Source organism: Myripristis murdjan, chromosome 14 (genome assembly GCF_902150065.1).
Source record: "Myripristis murdjan chromosome 14, fMyrMur1.1, whole genome shotgun sequence".
NCBI lineage: Eukaryota > Metazoa > Chordata > Actinopteri > Holocentriformes > Holocentridae > Myripristis > Myripristis murdjan.
This window is the reverse complement of record NC_043993.1, coordinates 27,479,385-27,496,926: the sequence shown is the minus strand read 5'-3', so window position 1 is coordinate 27,496,926 and position 17,542 is coordinate 27,479,385. Positions and strand designations below refer to the sequence as shown.

At 38.3% G+C, this 17,542-nt stretch overlaps 2 protein-coding genes across 2 annotated transcripts; both read left to right on the top strand.

The window, feature by feature from the left end:
* Nucleotides 1-3,618: 3,618 nt before the first annotated feature.
* Nucleotides 3,619-9,558, top strand: lim2.1 (lens intrinsic membrane protein 2.1). Its single transcript, XM_030069199.1, has 5 exons — nucleotides 3,619-3,739; nucleotides 5,374-5,555; nucleotides 6,574-6,723; nucleotides 7,637-7,771; nucleotides 9,497-9,558. Exons 2-5 carry the CDS (start codon nucleotides 5,381-5,383, stop codon nucleotides 9,556-9,558), a joined length of 522 nt encoding a protein of 173 aa, XP_029925059.1. The 5' UTR covers nucleotides 3,619-3,739; nucleotides 5,374-5,380.
* A 4,842-nt stretch (nucleotides 9,559-14,400) lies between these two features.
* On the top strand, nucleotides 14,401-16,573 carry bsx (brain-specific homeobox). The gene is given in 4 exon segments (XM_030069425.1): nucleotides 14,401-14,559; nucleotides 14,561-14,645; nucleotides 15,356-15,546; nucleotides 16,331-16,573. Coding segments are annotated over 4 exon segments (678 nt in total).
* Nucleotides 16,574-17,542: the final 969 nt, after the last annotated feature.

Genomic DNA, 17,542 nt, shown 5'->3' with positions numbered 1-17,542 from the left:
AACTGAGAAGCCCACCTTGTTATTCAATTGACATCCGTGCATTTTTCAGTGTATCCAAGGTGATTTGAAAGGTTTTTGGGCGGTTGTAGAATTTTACCAAACAGTAAAGTCATGAAAATGAACATCAGTGAAGTAGCTTAAAAACAGCTTAACGTGTGGGAACAGAACAAAGCCAGACGGACTGTTGATCGTCAGTCAGCTTACTGCAGTGGCAAGTTAAAGTGCAGTCGCATCAGCATGCAGAGGGATTTCAGACATGCCTGAGAGTCTAAGTTTCGTGACATCACCGCGACGACGCAGCCACACAACCACACACAGTTTGTAATTACTCTTGTCACGTTATTATTCACCCGTTTGTCACCTTGCCCGGCGCTGCATGAGCTCCTTACCCACCCACGACACTACATAAATGTGGACTTTCCATAACAAAATTAATCTCTCAAAAGCTGGATGGCTTCAAGGAAACATGGATTTGCTCTTCCATCACAGAGGCATATTGTCCACTTTGATGGTGCATGGAAGGATATCAAATGCCCTCCTGGCTGCCACACTCCAAATGGAAGAAAATAGGCTGTGGTCTATAAAAATGAAGTTAGATGTAAGTACAGCACTCAAATCTCGGGGGGAAAAAATCCTTTTTCTGGGGCATTTTGTTGTTGTCAATTGGTCTGAGCAACTTGCTGTAATGCAGGTAATGGAGCTACTCTTCTCCTTTCATCTTCAGGGTTTGTGTGTGCCAAAGCAAAGGGAGGCCCAGCTGGAGATGGGGAAGAGGCACAACAGGAGGAAATACAGCCAGATGATGGTCAGAATAAAGGAAACACCGAGTCTGACCACAGTGAATGGATCTGTGCCAGTGTGTGCTGGGCACCATTCACCTTCACCCCCGGCAATTTCAGAAGCAGATTTTCTTAAAAATTGATGTATTTCAGCATTGTTACACCCAACAGATTGAAAAAAAGCGTGAATAAAGCTTTAATGTGAATAAAGCAGCAGGAAAAAATGTAATTTGTATTTGTATTTTTTTTGTTTGCAGTAAATAGAAATAGGTCCTATGTTGTGTCTACATATGGTTTAGCTGGATTACATTTACACCTGATATTAATACTGAAATACTGAAATTTGCATACTGAAATTTGATTTCTCTTTGCCTTGCCAAAACATGCTGCACACTTTCTCCTGTTTAAAACTGTCACTGAATACCCTCTCTGGTTCGCTCCCCATCCATGAATATGCTTTATTTATAAAGCACAATTCATGCACATTGGCAGTTCAAAGTAATTTCAAAAAGCAGATAAAAGAACACAGCAAAATAAGAAGGAACTGAAAAATAAGTGAATTAAGGGCATACAGTTGTATAACTAAGTAAGTAAATTTTAAGAAGTCAGTCAAAAATCAGTTGATCAGCTAACAAAAAGCATCAGAGAACAATTGGGTTTTAATTTGACTTTTAAAACTAGTCGGACGTCCCAGAGCCGAGCAGCATAGTAGCTAAAAGCTGCTTCACCATGTTTTGTTCTGACTTTAGGTATCTCCAGCAGATTACTCTGCTGTGATCTGAAAGGTCTCGGTGTGCACTGGTGAAAAATATTGTAAAAGTATTTTGGTCCTGCCGCATTTTGTGATTTATAAACAAGCAGTAGTGAATTAAAATCAATTCAGTGACATAGTGGAAGCCAGTGTAAGGACTTAATGTAGTCAGGTCGTTTGGCTCTTATAATAACCCTGGCAGCTGTGTTTTTTTTTTTTTTTTTTTTTTTTTTTTTTCAGTAAGGCCTGTGAAAAGCTCCCTGCAATAGTCAGCCCTGCTGGAAATAAAAGCAAGTTTGAAAAAGTTATGTTTAGGCAAGTATGGCTATGTTTTTTTAGAGGGTAAAAAGCTGATTTAGTAACTTTAGTGCCTGCATTTACACTTGCATCTACGTGTGTCTTAGCACCTCCAGGAGCGGTTTGGGAAACTGGACCTTTATTGGCTCTTGGGTGCCTTTACAGCTTTGTGTACTCCCGGGTGCATCTTAATGCCACAGGTAAAGGAGGTCAGTGCCTCTGCAGGTGGGAAGAAGGAAGTCCAGACCACTCACTCATATTCCATCCCTTTCCCTAAAGCCATTCTGATCCCATTTTATTCCGTGGGAGTTTCTTAAACTGTAGTGCGGTGTGTACGTTTTCACAAGCAGGCATACACAAAAATCTGAAAACGAGGACTTTCTGCAGGGCTGAGAGGGGTCGTGCTGTCTGACTGACTGACTGTTCAGACAGGTGTGCCACTACAGTCTCATTTGGAAGTATCATGATATGACTTTGAATGAGATGATTCGAATAACATTTAACATATTTGTACCTGTCATTTGACAGTTTTAGACTAGAAAAAGTGATGTGTGCTGTGTCTGTGTTTTGGCAAGGCAAAGAGAGATCAAATTTCAGTATGCATATGAGACATTTTAATATCAGGTGTAAATGTAATGCAGCAAAGCCGTATGCAGACACAAACTAGATACAAGACCTACTTCAATTTACTGCAAACAAAAATAGAGATTGCATTTTTTTTCCTTGTTGATACCAGGCTTTATTCACATCAATCTGTTGGATATGACATTTTAATTTTGTCACATCTTCATGGACCACTACAGATTGGTATTTGGAACAGAGCAGCTAATTTCTTTAGTATTTTGGCCCTTTAATTAATCAAATAAAAACCAGAAGTAGTAATGAAGAAACTTGTTAATGCTGAACAATCGCTTTCATTTCAATGTTGAGCAATTTCTGATTTAACACAGAATCTGTGCCAACTCTTATTAAAAGAGAAGGTGCCTGCAATGACTAGCTTTTAATGCAGATGCTGACCATAAATAACACAAATAAAAAGTTGTTCACATGTGTGTGTTTAATGTGTTTAGTGTCCATTAGAAATTGGACACTATACACATCATCAAGTATTACTCTCTCAGTCCTCTTGAATTTACTCTGAATGTTAAAAATGTTACGGGCATGCTCCTGATATTGAATTATAGCACCTTTTATACCATTCGCATTTCAGTTGTCTTCAACTTGAAAATTCCTCTAACTCGCCTGCATCTCTTTATCTACATCCTCTCCTTCGTCTTTGGTACAGATTTAATTGGGGAAGTTAATCAGGTATAATTGCTTTTATCTGGATTCATCTCATCAGAGTCCTTCATGAAGCTTTGTGCGTTGTATATGGTGGCATTAATTCACATTTATCGCCAAAGTGATCAAAAATCCATTGCAAAGCACGGACAGAAGCCCTTATTTTATTAAATATAATCCACTGAAAAATATCCAAACCATGTAAGACTTTTAGGCCATAGATTGTGACAGTGTTTGTTTTGAAAATGAGACAAAAATCAGAAGCGGTGCAGCTAAAGTGCTCTGATTTAATGCCTGGCTTGCCCTCCACTAAAGCCAGTTCAGCTCTCTACTTTCAATCAAAACCATGCAGTCATCAGTATTAGTTCAACGTGCCAAGCTTTGGCCATTTCTGTTTTTTCAGCAGATTCCCAAACGACAAAACTGGTGCACGCTGATTGGCCAGCGGTGGGCCTGGCCTTTTGTCTCGGCGCTGTGTTTGTTGTAGCCCCAGTTTCACCCTATTCACCCTCTCAACCGCTAGTGCTATTAGCTTGCTGGAAATCTGCCTGTCTTGGCATTATAGGATCTTGTTCTATTTTGTCAGGCAACCCTGTCTTCATAAACGTCTTCATAAAAGGGGTTGATTGAGGTAAGGTTATATTGAATTTTGGGCAACAGTGTGTGAAATAAGTGTCAGTGTGAGTGTCGCTATTTATTTCTTAATTATTTGTGGGTTTTTCTCATGCAGTTGATTTATGATTTAGTCATGGCCTAACTCTGAGAGAAGCTGATGCTACTGCCATTTTTCTTTTTTTTTTTCCTTTTTTCTTTTTTTTTTTTTTTTATCAAAAAATCTTATTATCAGCATATGCGTCAGTTTTTTTTTATGTCATCTGTTAAGTGAATTATTTTTAGGGATTTTTTTTGCCCTGAAATACAAGCCTTTTACTGTGAGATGACGGGTTGGTGCATCTCGCATATATAGATAATCTACCCATGGCGTCACTGTGGAGGTAGATGTGTCAAACTTACAATGATGAAAAAAAAAAAATGGCTTTTACATAAGATCTTCAGCTCCAAGTAACATACTGTACATTTTCAGTGTGCAGCCAATTAGATCAAAATTTTGCACATATGAATATGCACTGACGTTAATGCAGTGTGATGCGTTGAAAGGAGATTAAAAAGCCCAGAGCCGCCTCCTCTGGAGCTTTCCTCCTTCTGGCTAAAAGGGAATAAAAGACGCAGATGGAGAAATTTAAAACTTAATGCCAACTAATTGCCGCACAGTTAAAGAAGGACAGGGAAAAAGGGATTCATCACAGAGGTGAAATGATTTGTGGACTGCTGAAAATATATATTTCTCCTTCATGTGGTGGGGTCAGTTTTCTCACCTGGAAATGATGTCGAATTGTGCAGTAACCTGAGAAACTGGAAAATGTATAATTTTCAACTTAAATTGAGAAAATCTTGGAGAAAGTGAATGTAATGGAGAAAAAAAAGTGCTCTCATGTTGCTTCAGCCTTGTCTTGCAGAAAATATAAATACTCAATCCACAGAAAAATCCAAGATGAAAGACTGCTATTCGGTAAAATAATAATAAAAATATATATAAAGATATTTCACATGAATCATAATATTTGCATTCTGTCACAAGCTCAATGTGAATGCACAGATTCAGATTCAGAGAGGCTTGATTTAGATTGAGGTGTTTTATTAAAAAATAGAGCTTTTACACCAGTATCCTGCCCAGGATTTAGATATAACAGGATACATTTTTCTATCATCCTTTTTTTTTTTTTTTTTTTTTTTTTTTTTTTTTGGAAAGAATCCATGCAAACTCTCCATGAGAAAGTGCGGCTGGTCAGGAGGATACTGCATCCAGGTGGAACAATGAGCAATACATGTATCAAGTATCAAAGCAGCGCCGGACTGAGGCCTCGATAGATTGGAGGGGGGTGAGGGAGGGCTGTCTATAAAACACAGGGAAAAAAAAAAAAAACCTGTAAAGCCCATCTTCACTGACTGATCTCCTAGAGAATGAAGTGGACCATACACACACAAGCGACCCCGCCGCTCAATCCAGTGGAAATAATATGTTCATTACAACGCAATTACTGACACTTAGACCCTCTCTCCCTGAAGTGTGTGTTTGTGTCCGTGTGTGTTTGAGATGGGGTGGAGGGGGGTAGGAGGGGTGCAGCTGCTGACCCTTGATGCTAAGTGACCTTATGTTCCTGTGTGTGTGTGTGTGTGTGTATGTGTATGTGTGTGTGTCTGCAGGTGCAGGATGTACAGCTTTATGGGTGGAGGGCTGTTTTGTGCAGGCGTGGGGAACATCCTCCTGATTGTTTCCACAGCAACCGATTACTGGATGCAGTATCGGCAGTCCAACAACTACATGCACCAGGGCCTGTGGCGCTACTGCATGCCGGGGAGGTGCTTCACACACAATGACAGCTTTGGTAAAGACTCGCGTGGGCGAACAGCCGCTTAGTATTAACGTGGCTGAATTGGAGTTTTATTTCTGCAAACATTTCCTGGAGGCAGAGCTGCATAATAACACACTCGCTGAGTTAAAGGCACACCGTGCAAAAATGTGGAATAAGCACATAATTTGACAGTTGAGATCTCATCATCAATTACGTACTGAAACATTTTTTTAGTCTTCGACACTTTTAGTCAAGTCTTAAGGTTCTCAATTTCAGCTTTAAGAGCACGTGTTAGTTAACATGCAAACCCAACAGGTAAAGCAGGAATTCTGGTCCAAAAACAAATTTAGAAATATAATTTGCAAAGACTTTTTTCTTTGTCATTCATGACCTTTGCATTCCTGATGTTGAAAGGTCAGCCTAGGCTGCCTAACTGGCTGACCTAGATAGCAGCAGGCTAAAAGGCTAGTTTTAACTTTGAAAGTCAGATTGGTTAACTAGCTACCCTAGACAACTTATTATGGTTAATTTTTTTCTTATTGTTATTTATTTATTTAAAACCACATGATTTGTTAAGATAATGCTGTACCCATGTGTGTTTTTGAATGCATAAAGAGGCTGGCTAAGCTGCCATCTGGCTTATTCCTTGTATTTTTTTTTGTTGGGCCTCAGATTATAATGTTACATAGCCAGTAGAGAGAAATGTTTACATCAATAAAACTCCAATCGGCTTTATGCTGACCATTTTGTCTTTGCTTCTGTCAAAATTTGGTGGTGAGATTTAAGATTTCCATATGGACAATATCCAGACCTTGCACTCATTTGTGAACAATGTACATTAATTCATTCAGAGGAAGTAGCCTTCCTTAGCAGCTTTCCATCACACATTATATTATGAACAGTCTGTTTTCTCCCAAAAACACTGTCCATTTTTCATCAAAATGGTTTGTTAACATGGCAAGACCAGAGTTACATCTTGGATCATTGACCTCTGTTGACTTGCACTGAGGCCTCCCTCATGACTCCTACTGACCTTTGACCCCGTCCACAGCCCACTTAGACGCCACCCGTGCCTTCATGATCCTCTCCCTTCTGGCCTGTTTCATTGGCATCATCATCGGCATCATGGCCTTCATCCATTATTCCTCCTTCGACAGGTTTGACAAAACCTTTGCTGCAGGCATATTGTTTTTCATCTCATGTAAGTTGGACTCCTTTTTTTCTTCTTCTTCTTTTTGTCTTTGGCTGGTTTTGGTTTGAGCTGTCGACTTGCAGTTGATATCAGCTGATTGTAACGACTGAATAGGGCTGGAGAATATGGTAAAAATCATACAGCGATTAACTTGAAAGATATTTTAGAAATGAGAGATTTTAGTCATTATAGATGTATTTTTTTACATCTAGAGAATACGATTTGTAGGCTAGTACATCTCTGTAGCTCCACAATACCTCATTTATTATGGCATACTATCACAGTTAACCTTTTTCAAAAAAAATTGTAGCTTCTACGATTTGGATATTGCACAACCCATATTATGATTTTGATATAATCTCAAATAATTGTGCAGCCTTACCACAGAAGGCATTTTGAGGAAATTATTGTTGCCACTCACACAAACTAATGACTCCAGAATAATTCCATTACTGATGTGATTTCATGAGAAATCGTGGTTGCCTGGTAGGCCTGCTCTCACAAAGGAGTAAATTCAAGAGAGAAGAGAGGATCCATTATAGTCTTGTTTGAATGCATTGATTTATATGATTTGTTTTGGCCTTTCACACTGTATCTGATGGGTGTGAGCTGGAAAATGTGGTGTTCATCTATCACTGCCAGTCAGCACAGCAACTCTTTGATACCATAAAAATTAAATATTTTATGTTTCAGAAAGATTTTAAGTGATTAATTCCTTTGGTGAACCATTTTCCCATTTTTTAGAGGAAGCATTTTACAATTGAGAAGAAGAGTTTGTCTCCATTAGCAACTGTAACCAGTCCCTCCATGAAAAAATACAACAGTGAACGCAAATGAAATCAGTTAAAAAATAATCTACACATTGGAGGCATGATTCTAATACTATTCAGACTGAATGTGAGTCTTTCTGTCTCTCCCCCAGGCTTTTTAGTATTTCTAGCAATGGCTGTGTACACCGGTGTGACAATTAACTACTATGGCAAACGCTTTGGAAACTGGAGATTCTCCTGGTCATATATCATCGGCTGGGTGTCGGTGGTGCTCACTTTCTTTTCAGGTAAACACAAAACCAAAATGCTGCCGATTCCCTCGCTACCCAGGAAATTGCCTAATATAAACAAATTTCTTAATATACCCAAGAAAATATACAATGCCCAAGAAAAGGTTCTGAGTTGCAACACTTGAAGGGAAAATATCAGTGTATACCATCTCTCCATTGTTTCCATTGTTATGTCCAGGTTAGCCTGAAATTCAATTAAATTTAGCCGTGATCATTTTCTGCACTGTATCAGCATCTTTAGAAAACTTTAACCTCCAGGCATCCAGTAAAGTCGACGTTAAATCAAATCATAGTCTCATAGCTGCAGGCTTACAATCCTATTCATATGCACCTTGAATTTCTAAAATCTACCCTATAAACTGTAATAAATACTGATCAGGTTGATGAGGCTAATAGCTGTTAAGTATATTTTTACTCATGTTCCTCAAAGCTTCATCTTGGACCCATGAGCCTAGTTACTTTTCTGTACTGGGTATCTATTCACTTGAAGGGGGTTTAAGGATATAAAGACCTATAAACAAGCCACAGCTGCTAAGGTGTTATTATGGCGACTGAGGCTGATGACCTACCTGGTACATGTGGATGACTAAGCTGGAGCATTAGAAAAGTAACATTATGCATCTCTCCATAGCCGAGCAGTCAATCCATATGTATATGTGCAATAGGATGACTCACTTCGTTAAGTATTCAAGCAGCCGAGTAAATGTTGTGTCATTATTAGTAACTGACCTTTAGTAATAATAATAATTAAAAAAAAAAAAAAAAAAATACGGTGAATTTAAGGTAAAGGAGGGATAGATTTCACACCCAAAAGACTCCTGCTGGGTTAGCCGGATTGTTTTCCTCAGACCTCCAATTAAAAAATGTAGTGAAGCTGCAGACTTTCCGCTGCAAGGTAAGCTGCTTTGAACGAACCTTCTTTATTGCTGCAGAGCTGATTGCAGCAACAAAAAGGCACTCATGTGACTGATCTGAAATTTTGACATTTTTAACTGCCCAAAATGCAGTTTCGGAGTTTCTGATACAGAAATGTGTTAAACTAAACCCAGGAGACAACAGGCTGTCAGAAAGTTGTACAGTCGAAACAAGACCCAGTGATGACTCTCACATTGCAACTGGTCATTTTACTATAAAATATGCTCGTAATATTGCTTAATGTAGCTTTATGTCTGAGGACATCAGAAAAATACTAACTGAAAAATAGTAAAGTAAACAACTATGATGGTAAAAGTCATGGAAACTATGGAAAACAACATGATACTGAGCATGCTTTGCTATGGCCATGAAACTGCCATGTTTGTACTTGTTGATTTACTGGATGCTCAGTACTGCCTACAGCACATTTAAGTGGCTGCTGTTTGGATTGTATATGTACGGAACAGGTTTCTGACAGCAGAGTATACTAAATGAAAATGAAAATGAGGCTGAGCTGGGAAAAAAAATCCAAAAAATCAAAAATGCTTTTGTATTCTTTAAAACAATAACAGTAAACATAATTTGAAAAAAGTCTGTTTAACTTTAACTTTAATTACTCTAACATTTGCTTGTGTTTTGCCCATTTGCATGTTTTTTTTTGTTTTTGTTTTTTTTAATTGCACTATGTTGAGCTGTCAGGGCCACCGTACTTACTTTACATATGACAAAATAAAATCATGTAATTTGAGCCTAGATGTTAAATTGCTTGAGTGGATATCAAAGACATAACCTCCCTCTCTGCCCTAGGTATATTCTATATGTGTGCCTATCGGATGCATGAATGCCCCAGGAGCTCTAACCCTCATTAGAAGACCTACAGCATCGCCAAGAGACAAGCCATGGATTATGATGATGAGAGCTGCCCGGAGACCGTTAGCTCGGAGTTAGCCTCTGGATCACAAACGGTCAAAGTTTAAATGACTTCAATAAAAAGATTGGGGAAAGCATGCCTCTTTGTTTTCATTACAAATTATTTTAACAGTGACATCACTTTAAAGCTACATCATTTTTTTTAAATTTAAAGTACCAATATGCTTAGTTATGTTTTTTTTTTTTTTTTTTTTTTTCATGTTTCCCCAACAGATCATTCTCCCTGCTGCTTCATGCAACATTTAATTGTACATTATGTTGAGTGATAGTTGGCCACTAGGGGATTATTTCAAAAGCAAGAGAATAAGAACATATAGCAGGTCTAAAGCTACATGATAAGTGCCTTTAAATGGTGGGCAACCTGGCAGTTTTGTGTAGATGAGTAAAATTTACCAAAAACAATACAATGTGAACCACAAAATCCCCTGTTTCTGAAGTGAAGTTTGGGAGGTGATGAAAGACTGTAGAGCTATTACTGCACAATGGATTAATATTTAATTTCATTGCTCACCTCAAATTGATCCTAAAGTGAAGCACTTACATCAGCTACAGTGAGTTAAAATGTATGAATCTGTAATATAAACTGTAATAACTGTAATATTAAAAAAATCGCTACTTTTTATTCCTTAAAAGATGATTATGCAAAATATACTAGGTTTGATTTAAGTGAGGACCCTTTAGACTCAACTGACCTAATTTGATATTTGAGTCTGCATGATTTCCTTCATCATGCTTTCACTGATAAACTAGTCACTTATTCCACATTTTTTGTCAGTTTAGTCAAAAATGACCTCTTACAGTATATCAACGCTTGGTAATTTTACAGAATGCACCTTTAAAAGTCAGTCTTCTTACACTGAATAGGTGGCTGCTATCAGTCAACATGCTACTAAAGTGTTAGGATGGTGCCAATGATCTGCCAGGTACACATGGATGATTAAGCTGGACCATTAGAAAACTAAGACAAGTCTGTTCATGGCCAAGCAGTCAGCCTATATGAACTGCGCTGTGTAGGGGTAATCCGTTTATCCTACATTAAGTACAACTCAGTTTTTATTGGAGTCTGTACTGGAGAACAAGCTGAAACAATATAATAATTTGAAAACAATATTACAATGTCTATTTTAATGTTAAAAGGAGACACCAACAGGAGACACACAACGCACAAACCTGTTAAAGCTATAAACACATCTAGACCATAGAGCAGACACAGCGGCTGGTGGAGCAAAAAGTGAATTTAAATCCTTTCTGTTAGATACTCTCCTCTGTACAGGATCGAAAATGCGACCATTGAGAGTCAAAAATACAAAGCATTTTCAGAATCTGTCTTGCTTTACGTGTCACTCAAGATCTGTTTGTCAGAACAAGCATCTTCATTTGAAAACCTGCAAGAAGAAAGTCGCATAAGAGAAGAAGAACCAAGAAAAAAAGCGAAGTAAACTTCAGCTTTGGGGCTGCGGCTTACAGACTTGACAGGTGATTTAATCAATAATCCGTGTGTGGAAGACTGCATGATCGAATTAGAATCAGAGCCAAGTTCAGTGGCCTAATCACTGTGCACATGTAAGACCATCAAGACATGGGCCTGTCAACAGCCGAAAAAGAAGCTATCACAGCCAAACTATAGGTCCCTAAATTATTAAAGGAATATTATAATAATAGAATGTGGGATATAGAAAATGAACTTTCTGTTAGCACCACAGAGAGACTAAACCCCCTAAAAGAATATTGCAGTGACACTAAAGAGTAGACAATCTCATAAAGTATATGAAGGTCACAAAACCCACTGTTTACATCATAAGAATTTATCTTAGCCTAAAAAAAAAAAAAAAAAAGGTCAAATTGTGTCCCGAAATTACAAAGGCGGGTGCCTCTGAGTTCAAGTTTACCCTCCACTATACATCCATGTGTTCCTTTACTCTAAGATCCAATATCAGCAGCTTGCTTTGAAATCTGTAAGCCAAGTATTACCCAGTGCACTGCTGCAAACCTCTTACCCAAACGTGCCACTTAATGGAGTGACGCACTGCCACGCCGGCTCCAAATTTCACTTGATGAAATGGCTGCTAAAAGCCGCTTAACCGTGCCTCAAGAACAGATCCTATTGACTCTCCACCTTAAAGACGATTTCATCACCATTTGTTTCATTTACTTTCTAATTTTCCTCTAAAAGCAACTTGTTATCCTGGTGCGCTCTGTAAGAGGGATTGACGCACAGCCAGGTGCAGCCAGGGTCACCTCCATCTGCTTTGGCCATGTCTTAAAGAAAGCTATTCTTTACCTTCGCCACACTTAAAGGTTTGGGCTCGACTACACTGCAAAAAGTATCCATCTTAACGGGATCCACTCTTGAAATCACATTTTTCTTTAAACAACTATTAAAAATCAGCAAGTGGGAAGCGCTACCTTCATGTATTTCCATGCAATTCAGCTTTTTCAGGTAATTTTTTTTTCGATAATAAGTCGAGTGATCTGCTTTATTCCACCTTTAACTTGTTTGCAAAAAGATTTGAAACAAATGACGCTTGACATAAAAGATCTAATCCTAATCCTATTGACAAATTTTCTCAGTTGTAAAATAAGGCTGAAAGGACACAAAATAACTTGCTGAGATGCATTTTAAAGCAGTAATCATGACAATTATGTGACAGTATAATCTTATTACTAAGATCAGATAACATAGCCATACCTCAATGCCAAAAAGCTGGGTAATTTCCCACCCTCTCTACTTACATTTTGAGTCAGTGTCATATAGGCGCATATTCATTTAAAACAGGTCTATGCAAACTAATGCAGTAGGACGACACTTTTCCAGCGTAATTGATTCCCCGTAATTAAATTGTTCTCCCATCTGATCAAATGGAAATCCTGTCTTCCAGTCCAAGGATTACAACTTCCGCTCTAACATCTCCCTTAATTGCCTAATAGCATTGCAGCATGAATTCTGCCTACATTAAGACACTTTCACATTAACCGGCCTGATTGGGAATGTGATGACAACACCATATCAACAAATTATAGCGCACAGCTTTCTGTCGCAAATGGGCACAGGAGCGGCACTTGTACTCTCCCAGATTTTAATACCGACAATTACAGCCAATTTGGGCGGAATTACTAGACAGACCTGTAGCCTAATCCTCCTGTGACACTGGCTGCTGCATCGCTTGGTTCAAGAACCTCCAACACCAAGAAAAGAGTGGAGAACTTGTGCAAGAAAATATCTCGGACAATTAAGACATTATAAGTTGTCGCATTTTCAAGCCAGAGCCACAGCTGAACTCTGGTGCTGCATGTCAGTATGGATAGTCAGGACTCAATTAGGCCATCACTGCAAAACTGTAAGTTCCTATTAGAATATTAAAATACAGGGAAGCAATACCATAAAGCATAGGATAAGGTCACAGTAAACTTTGATTTAATGCTTCATTGTAGTTCCTGTAATATCATGAAATATTATAGCGATAAACTACAATTGGATAGGACCAAAAGTTATACACTAGCAGGGAACTTTTAAAAAGTGTGATATGGCCAAAGACGACAATGATAACTTATAGGAAGTTAAGAAATAAAATAATAAAGCATTATAGTCATTACTGAGTAGGCTACCGCAAACACAATGAGCCCCCACAATAGCATTGTTAACACTGTTAATTAATAATTGATATTATTACAGTAATTTTCCAAGAGGTTAAAAAACTATGAAGCAAAATAAGGTCACGCACTACAGCCTAAGCTCCTACGGGAATAGGGTTATTAAAGTGTTATTAAATGATCATTTACCGGCACTAGGAATAGCCCATGTGAGGCCCAGTTCCCCTGGACTTTACACAAGTCCTAACAGCTTTGCTATGAGCAATTTCAAAACATGTAGACATTACAGGGCTCGTCTTGTTTTCGTCAGAAATGGAACAAGAGAAATTGCTAAAGCAAGTTTGAATGACCCTCAGTTTGTTTTCAGCACCATGGCGAGCGACCTGGCTGATGGCCTGGCACAAATTTAGGCAGCCATTATTGCATGATGAATTACGTAATTTACTGGGAGGCGAGATGCGTCGACATCCAATTGTATTAATACTACTACTACGACGACGACCAATGGTAATAATAATAATAATAATAATAATAATAATAATAATAACAACAACAACAACAACACATATATTCTATTATTACTACTACTAATAACAATTATATAAGTTGAACATACGAATATATGTTGAGCATACGAATATAGGCCTATATTCGTATATTCTATGTAATTCCGCGCCAGTCAGTAGGCACTCCTTGGAGCTAAACAATTTAGTTGCTAAGCGACCACATCAATAGGCTACCTGTAAATGGTGACTTTAATTGGCTGGGCTTTCAGATAATATTCAAATGAACTCTGATGCGGTCACATGTGTGCTGTTGTTCTGTTGTTCTGTTTATTTATTTATGTATTTATATTTATTTGTTTATTTATTTAAGTCTTCGAACAAGGCTCATCCAATCAGAGCCGTGAACGGTCCATAAATAAGCCTTTCTCTCCGCCCCTTTAGCTCCGTAATTGGCTGATGCGTAAATCAATTTCCCCGGTCCCGCTAGTCTCTTTGAATAAATACTCGTTAGACGTCTGCCCTCCCACTGATGTCCGTGTAATACTCCATGTAGTGTCATTCGCTGGTCACACACAGAGGCTGCGTTTGGAGCCTTTGAGACTTCTGGGGGAAGAGACAAACACGGATGCACTTTTGAAGCTGGAACAACAACAACAACAGCAGCAAGAAAAACAAAGTAAAATCATGAGTCTGAATTACGCGTCTCCGGCGCCAACGCAGAGGTCAACGTCATTCTTCATTGAGGACATCTTATTGCACAAACCCAAGCCGCTGAGAGAGGTGTTCCCCTCGCCCTTCAGCAGCTCCCTGGCGTCCCGGATGCCCATCCTGGAGTATGGATATCCCGCTGATGCCAACTCCAATTCTGGCGCCTCACCCTCACCACCCTCTCCACAAGCCAGAGCATCACCAGTACTTCTTCACATCTGGTAAGGCTGCAGTGCAGCGGCAGAGGCCTGCGCTGGCACACAAAGTTACTTCAAGGCTTTTTATTTATGGGACAGAGAATAATTCATTCTAACAGGGATGTTTCTGTCGGCTGATCGTCATAAAGCAATAATAACCATACACCAATTTGAGTAATAATAATAATAATAATAATAATAATAATGATAATAATAACATTTCAAAAAGCACTAAGCTATGCTGATTTTCATTAGAAGACAGGTTGGTGTTTCTTTATTAGCCTACACATTTTTACTTTTTTCCCCTTTGGAAATATTATATCATCATGTGCTGTGACAAATGGTTTGAAATTAGTCTTATTAGACAACATAACATTTTGCTGATGTATAACAATAACAATCTTAAATAAAACATTATGACGGAAATTCTATTTTTTCATAAAATTGTAGGCCTACATGGTTTGTTCAGTTCTTTAACAACTATATCCCTATAACATGCAGCACTTAAATATGTATAATATACACAACATATTTATTCCAGAGAAGTTTATGTCAGCTCTAAAACCAAGATAAAGAGACAGGTGTGTTTTCTCATCTCTGATGAATCCTATTTCTGAAAAAAAAAATACCGTTAATTAAGGTAAAATTAACTTAATTACAGTAGGGGGGCACAATGTTTAAAGTGTTTATAAAGACATAGGCTATACTGAGTTTGAGTTTTATGTGGCCTGCAGGGATGCAAATGCCAGCGTTATTTCAGCACCACGCAGAGCTACCGGGCAAGCACTGCAGACGCAGGAAGGCCCGCACGGTCTTCTCCGACTCGCAGCTGTCCGGTCTGGAGAAGAGGTTTGAGATCCAGCGGTACCTGTCCACACCGGAGAGAGTGGAGTTGGCCACGGCGCTCAGCCTCTCCGAGACACAGGTACACACACCGGTCAGCGCGATGAGGGGATCCTTGGAAAGAGCTGTGGAGCCCACGAGTTATTCAGTCAAAAATACGGTGCTAAATTTAAATGCCTATTATAAGGAAGAGAATCGCTTAAGAAAATAAAAAATCATAAAATGTATGCAGGCTGTACATATAAAATACAGCATGGGGCTGTCCTATAATTTCAAAATTACCTAAATATATACATTGAGGAATAGTTTACCCCAGAAAGCTATTTCACAACATAAAATAATTTATAAAGCCTGTCCTAGGCTGATCAGTAGGCTTAATTATAGGCCTATTTAATTGTTGATGCGACAAGCTCACATTAATCACATCATTTTTAAAAAACATAGGCTACAATAATCTGTGAAATTCTGCATTTGAATTTATTTAATGGCAACTGAATTTCTGTAGCCTACCCAGTTAGGCCTATAAAGGTGTTGGTTAGTATAAAACCGCTACGCGCGTATTCAAAGACAAAAAATTACATGTATGTCTAGGCAAGCTTTCTAAATGATAAAACAGCTTGTTATTAATTGATAACCAATTTTCCCTTCTATAGCCCGTGTGTGTCTCCATGGAGACCTGTAGCCACTCATAATTAATCACAACGACAAAACAATAATATCTAATTTTTTTCCATAACAAATGGCGTCTAGTCTGCACAACAGGCCTCTTCCCTTCTCATTTTATATTAATCGAAGCAAGCACTGTCATTTTATTTATCATATTAGTTTTAGCAGCCTTTTGTTTTTGCCTTTCCCCCTCCACCCAGGTGAAAACGTGGTTTCAGAACCGGCGGATGAAGCACAAAAAGCAGCTGAGGAAAGCGCAGGACGACCGGAAGACGCCGGGGGACGTGGACCGCTCGGCGGAGAACTCGAGCGAGGGCGAGCTGACGGAGAAGAGCGCGGACGAGCTGAAAAACGGACTGGAGCCGGACTCGTACCTGCTGGACGAGAACGACGACGACGTGGACATCGAGGACGACGTCTGCTCCCCCGACCATCTACTATAGTAACCGTTTTATACCTAGCTATTACCCGCTGTAAATGTAGATAAATTCTTTTTTTCCATGAAAAATTATTATATATTGAATTAAAGTAAGCAAAACAAATACAGCAATGTCGGTATTTATTAAAGCATGCAAAACGCTAATTTTTAGGATTTCCCCTTTTTCCTCTACAGTGATGAGATCTGTCGTGTTTTCATGTCATGACGAGAGAATATGTCATTATTATTATTATTATTATCATTATTATTATTATTATTATTGTGTTAATTAACATCCTATGTCGAAACATTTAAATGTCACACAAAATGTGAAAATATTAATTTTGAGGACAATCTGTACAAATAACCATCGACTATTATTATTATTATTATTATTATTATTATTATTATTATTATTATTATTATTATTATTTTAATGTTTATTTTAAACGATTCAATCGAATAGCGCTTTGCTTGGTACCACAACACTCGACCACCCTGCCCCTTCCTTTTGCACTTAAATCTCAATCGAAATTTTGATGTCATTTACAGATCCGGGTATTTATCGTTTTGACTTCTGACATTTTATTCACGTCCAACCATTTAGATGCTTGTGCTTTTGGGGAGGTTTGTAAATCTATTATTCGTTTCTTTAGTCATTGCCATTTTACATAGCAGTATTTTTTTTTAATCAGGTGTGTGTGTGTGTACATATATACAAACACACACCCACACACACCCACACCCACACATATATATGTATACTTGTATGTGTTTGTCAACATATATACATACATACATATTTGTATATATACATGCACACACACATATAGCCTATATATAAGTGTGTGTGTAATTCCTTCACTCACTTTTATATACCTAATTTTATTATACCAAAAATGCCCTTTTTCATTTGTTGTCTTACAAAGGCCTATTTCCAATACATTCTTTATTCATCAGCTGCAATGTTTCATAAAAGAAAAAATAGAGGAAA

Bases quoted from the DNA above. Each gene is read 5' to 3' on its own strand.
- lim2.1 (XM_030069199.1), top strand. From the start codon at position 5,381: ATGTACAGCTTTATGGGTGGAGGGCTGTTTTGTGCAGGCGTGGGGAAC. The intron at 5,556-6,573 runs GTAAAGACTCGC...CCCCGTCCACAG, and splicing joins CACACACAATGACAGCTTTG to CCCACTTAGACGCCACCCGT. The intron at 7,772-9,496 runs GTAAACACAAAA...TCTCTGCCCTAG, and splicing joins GGTGCTCACTTTCTTTTCAG to GTATATTCTATATGTGTGCC.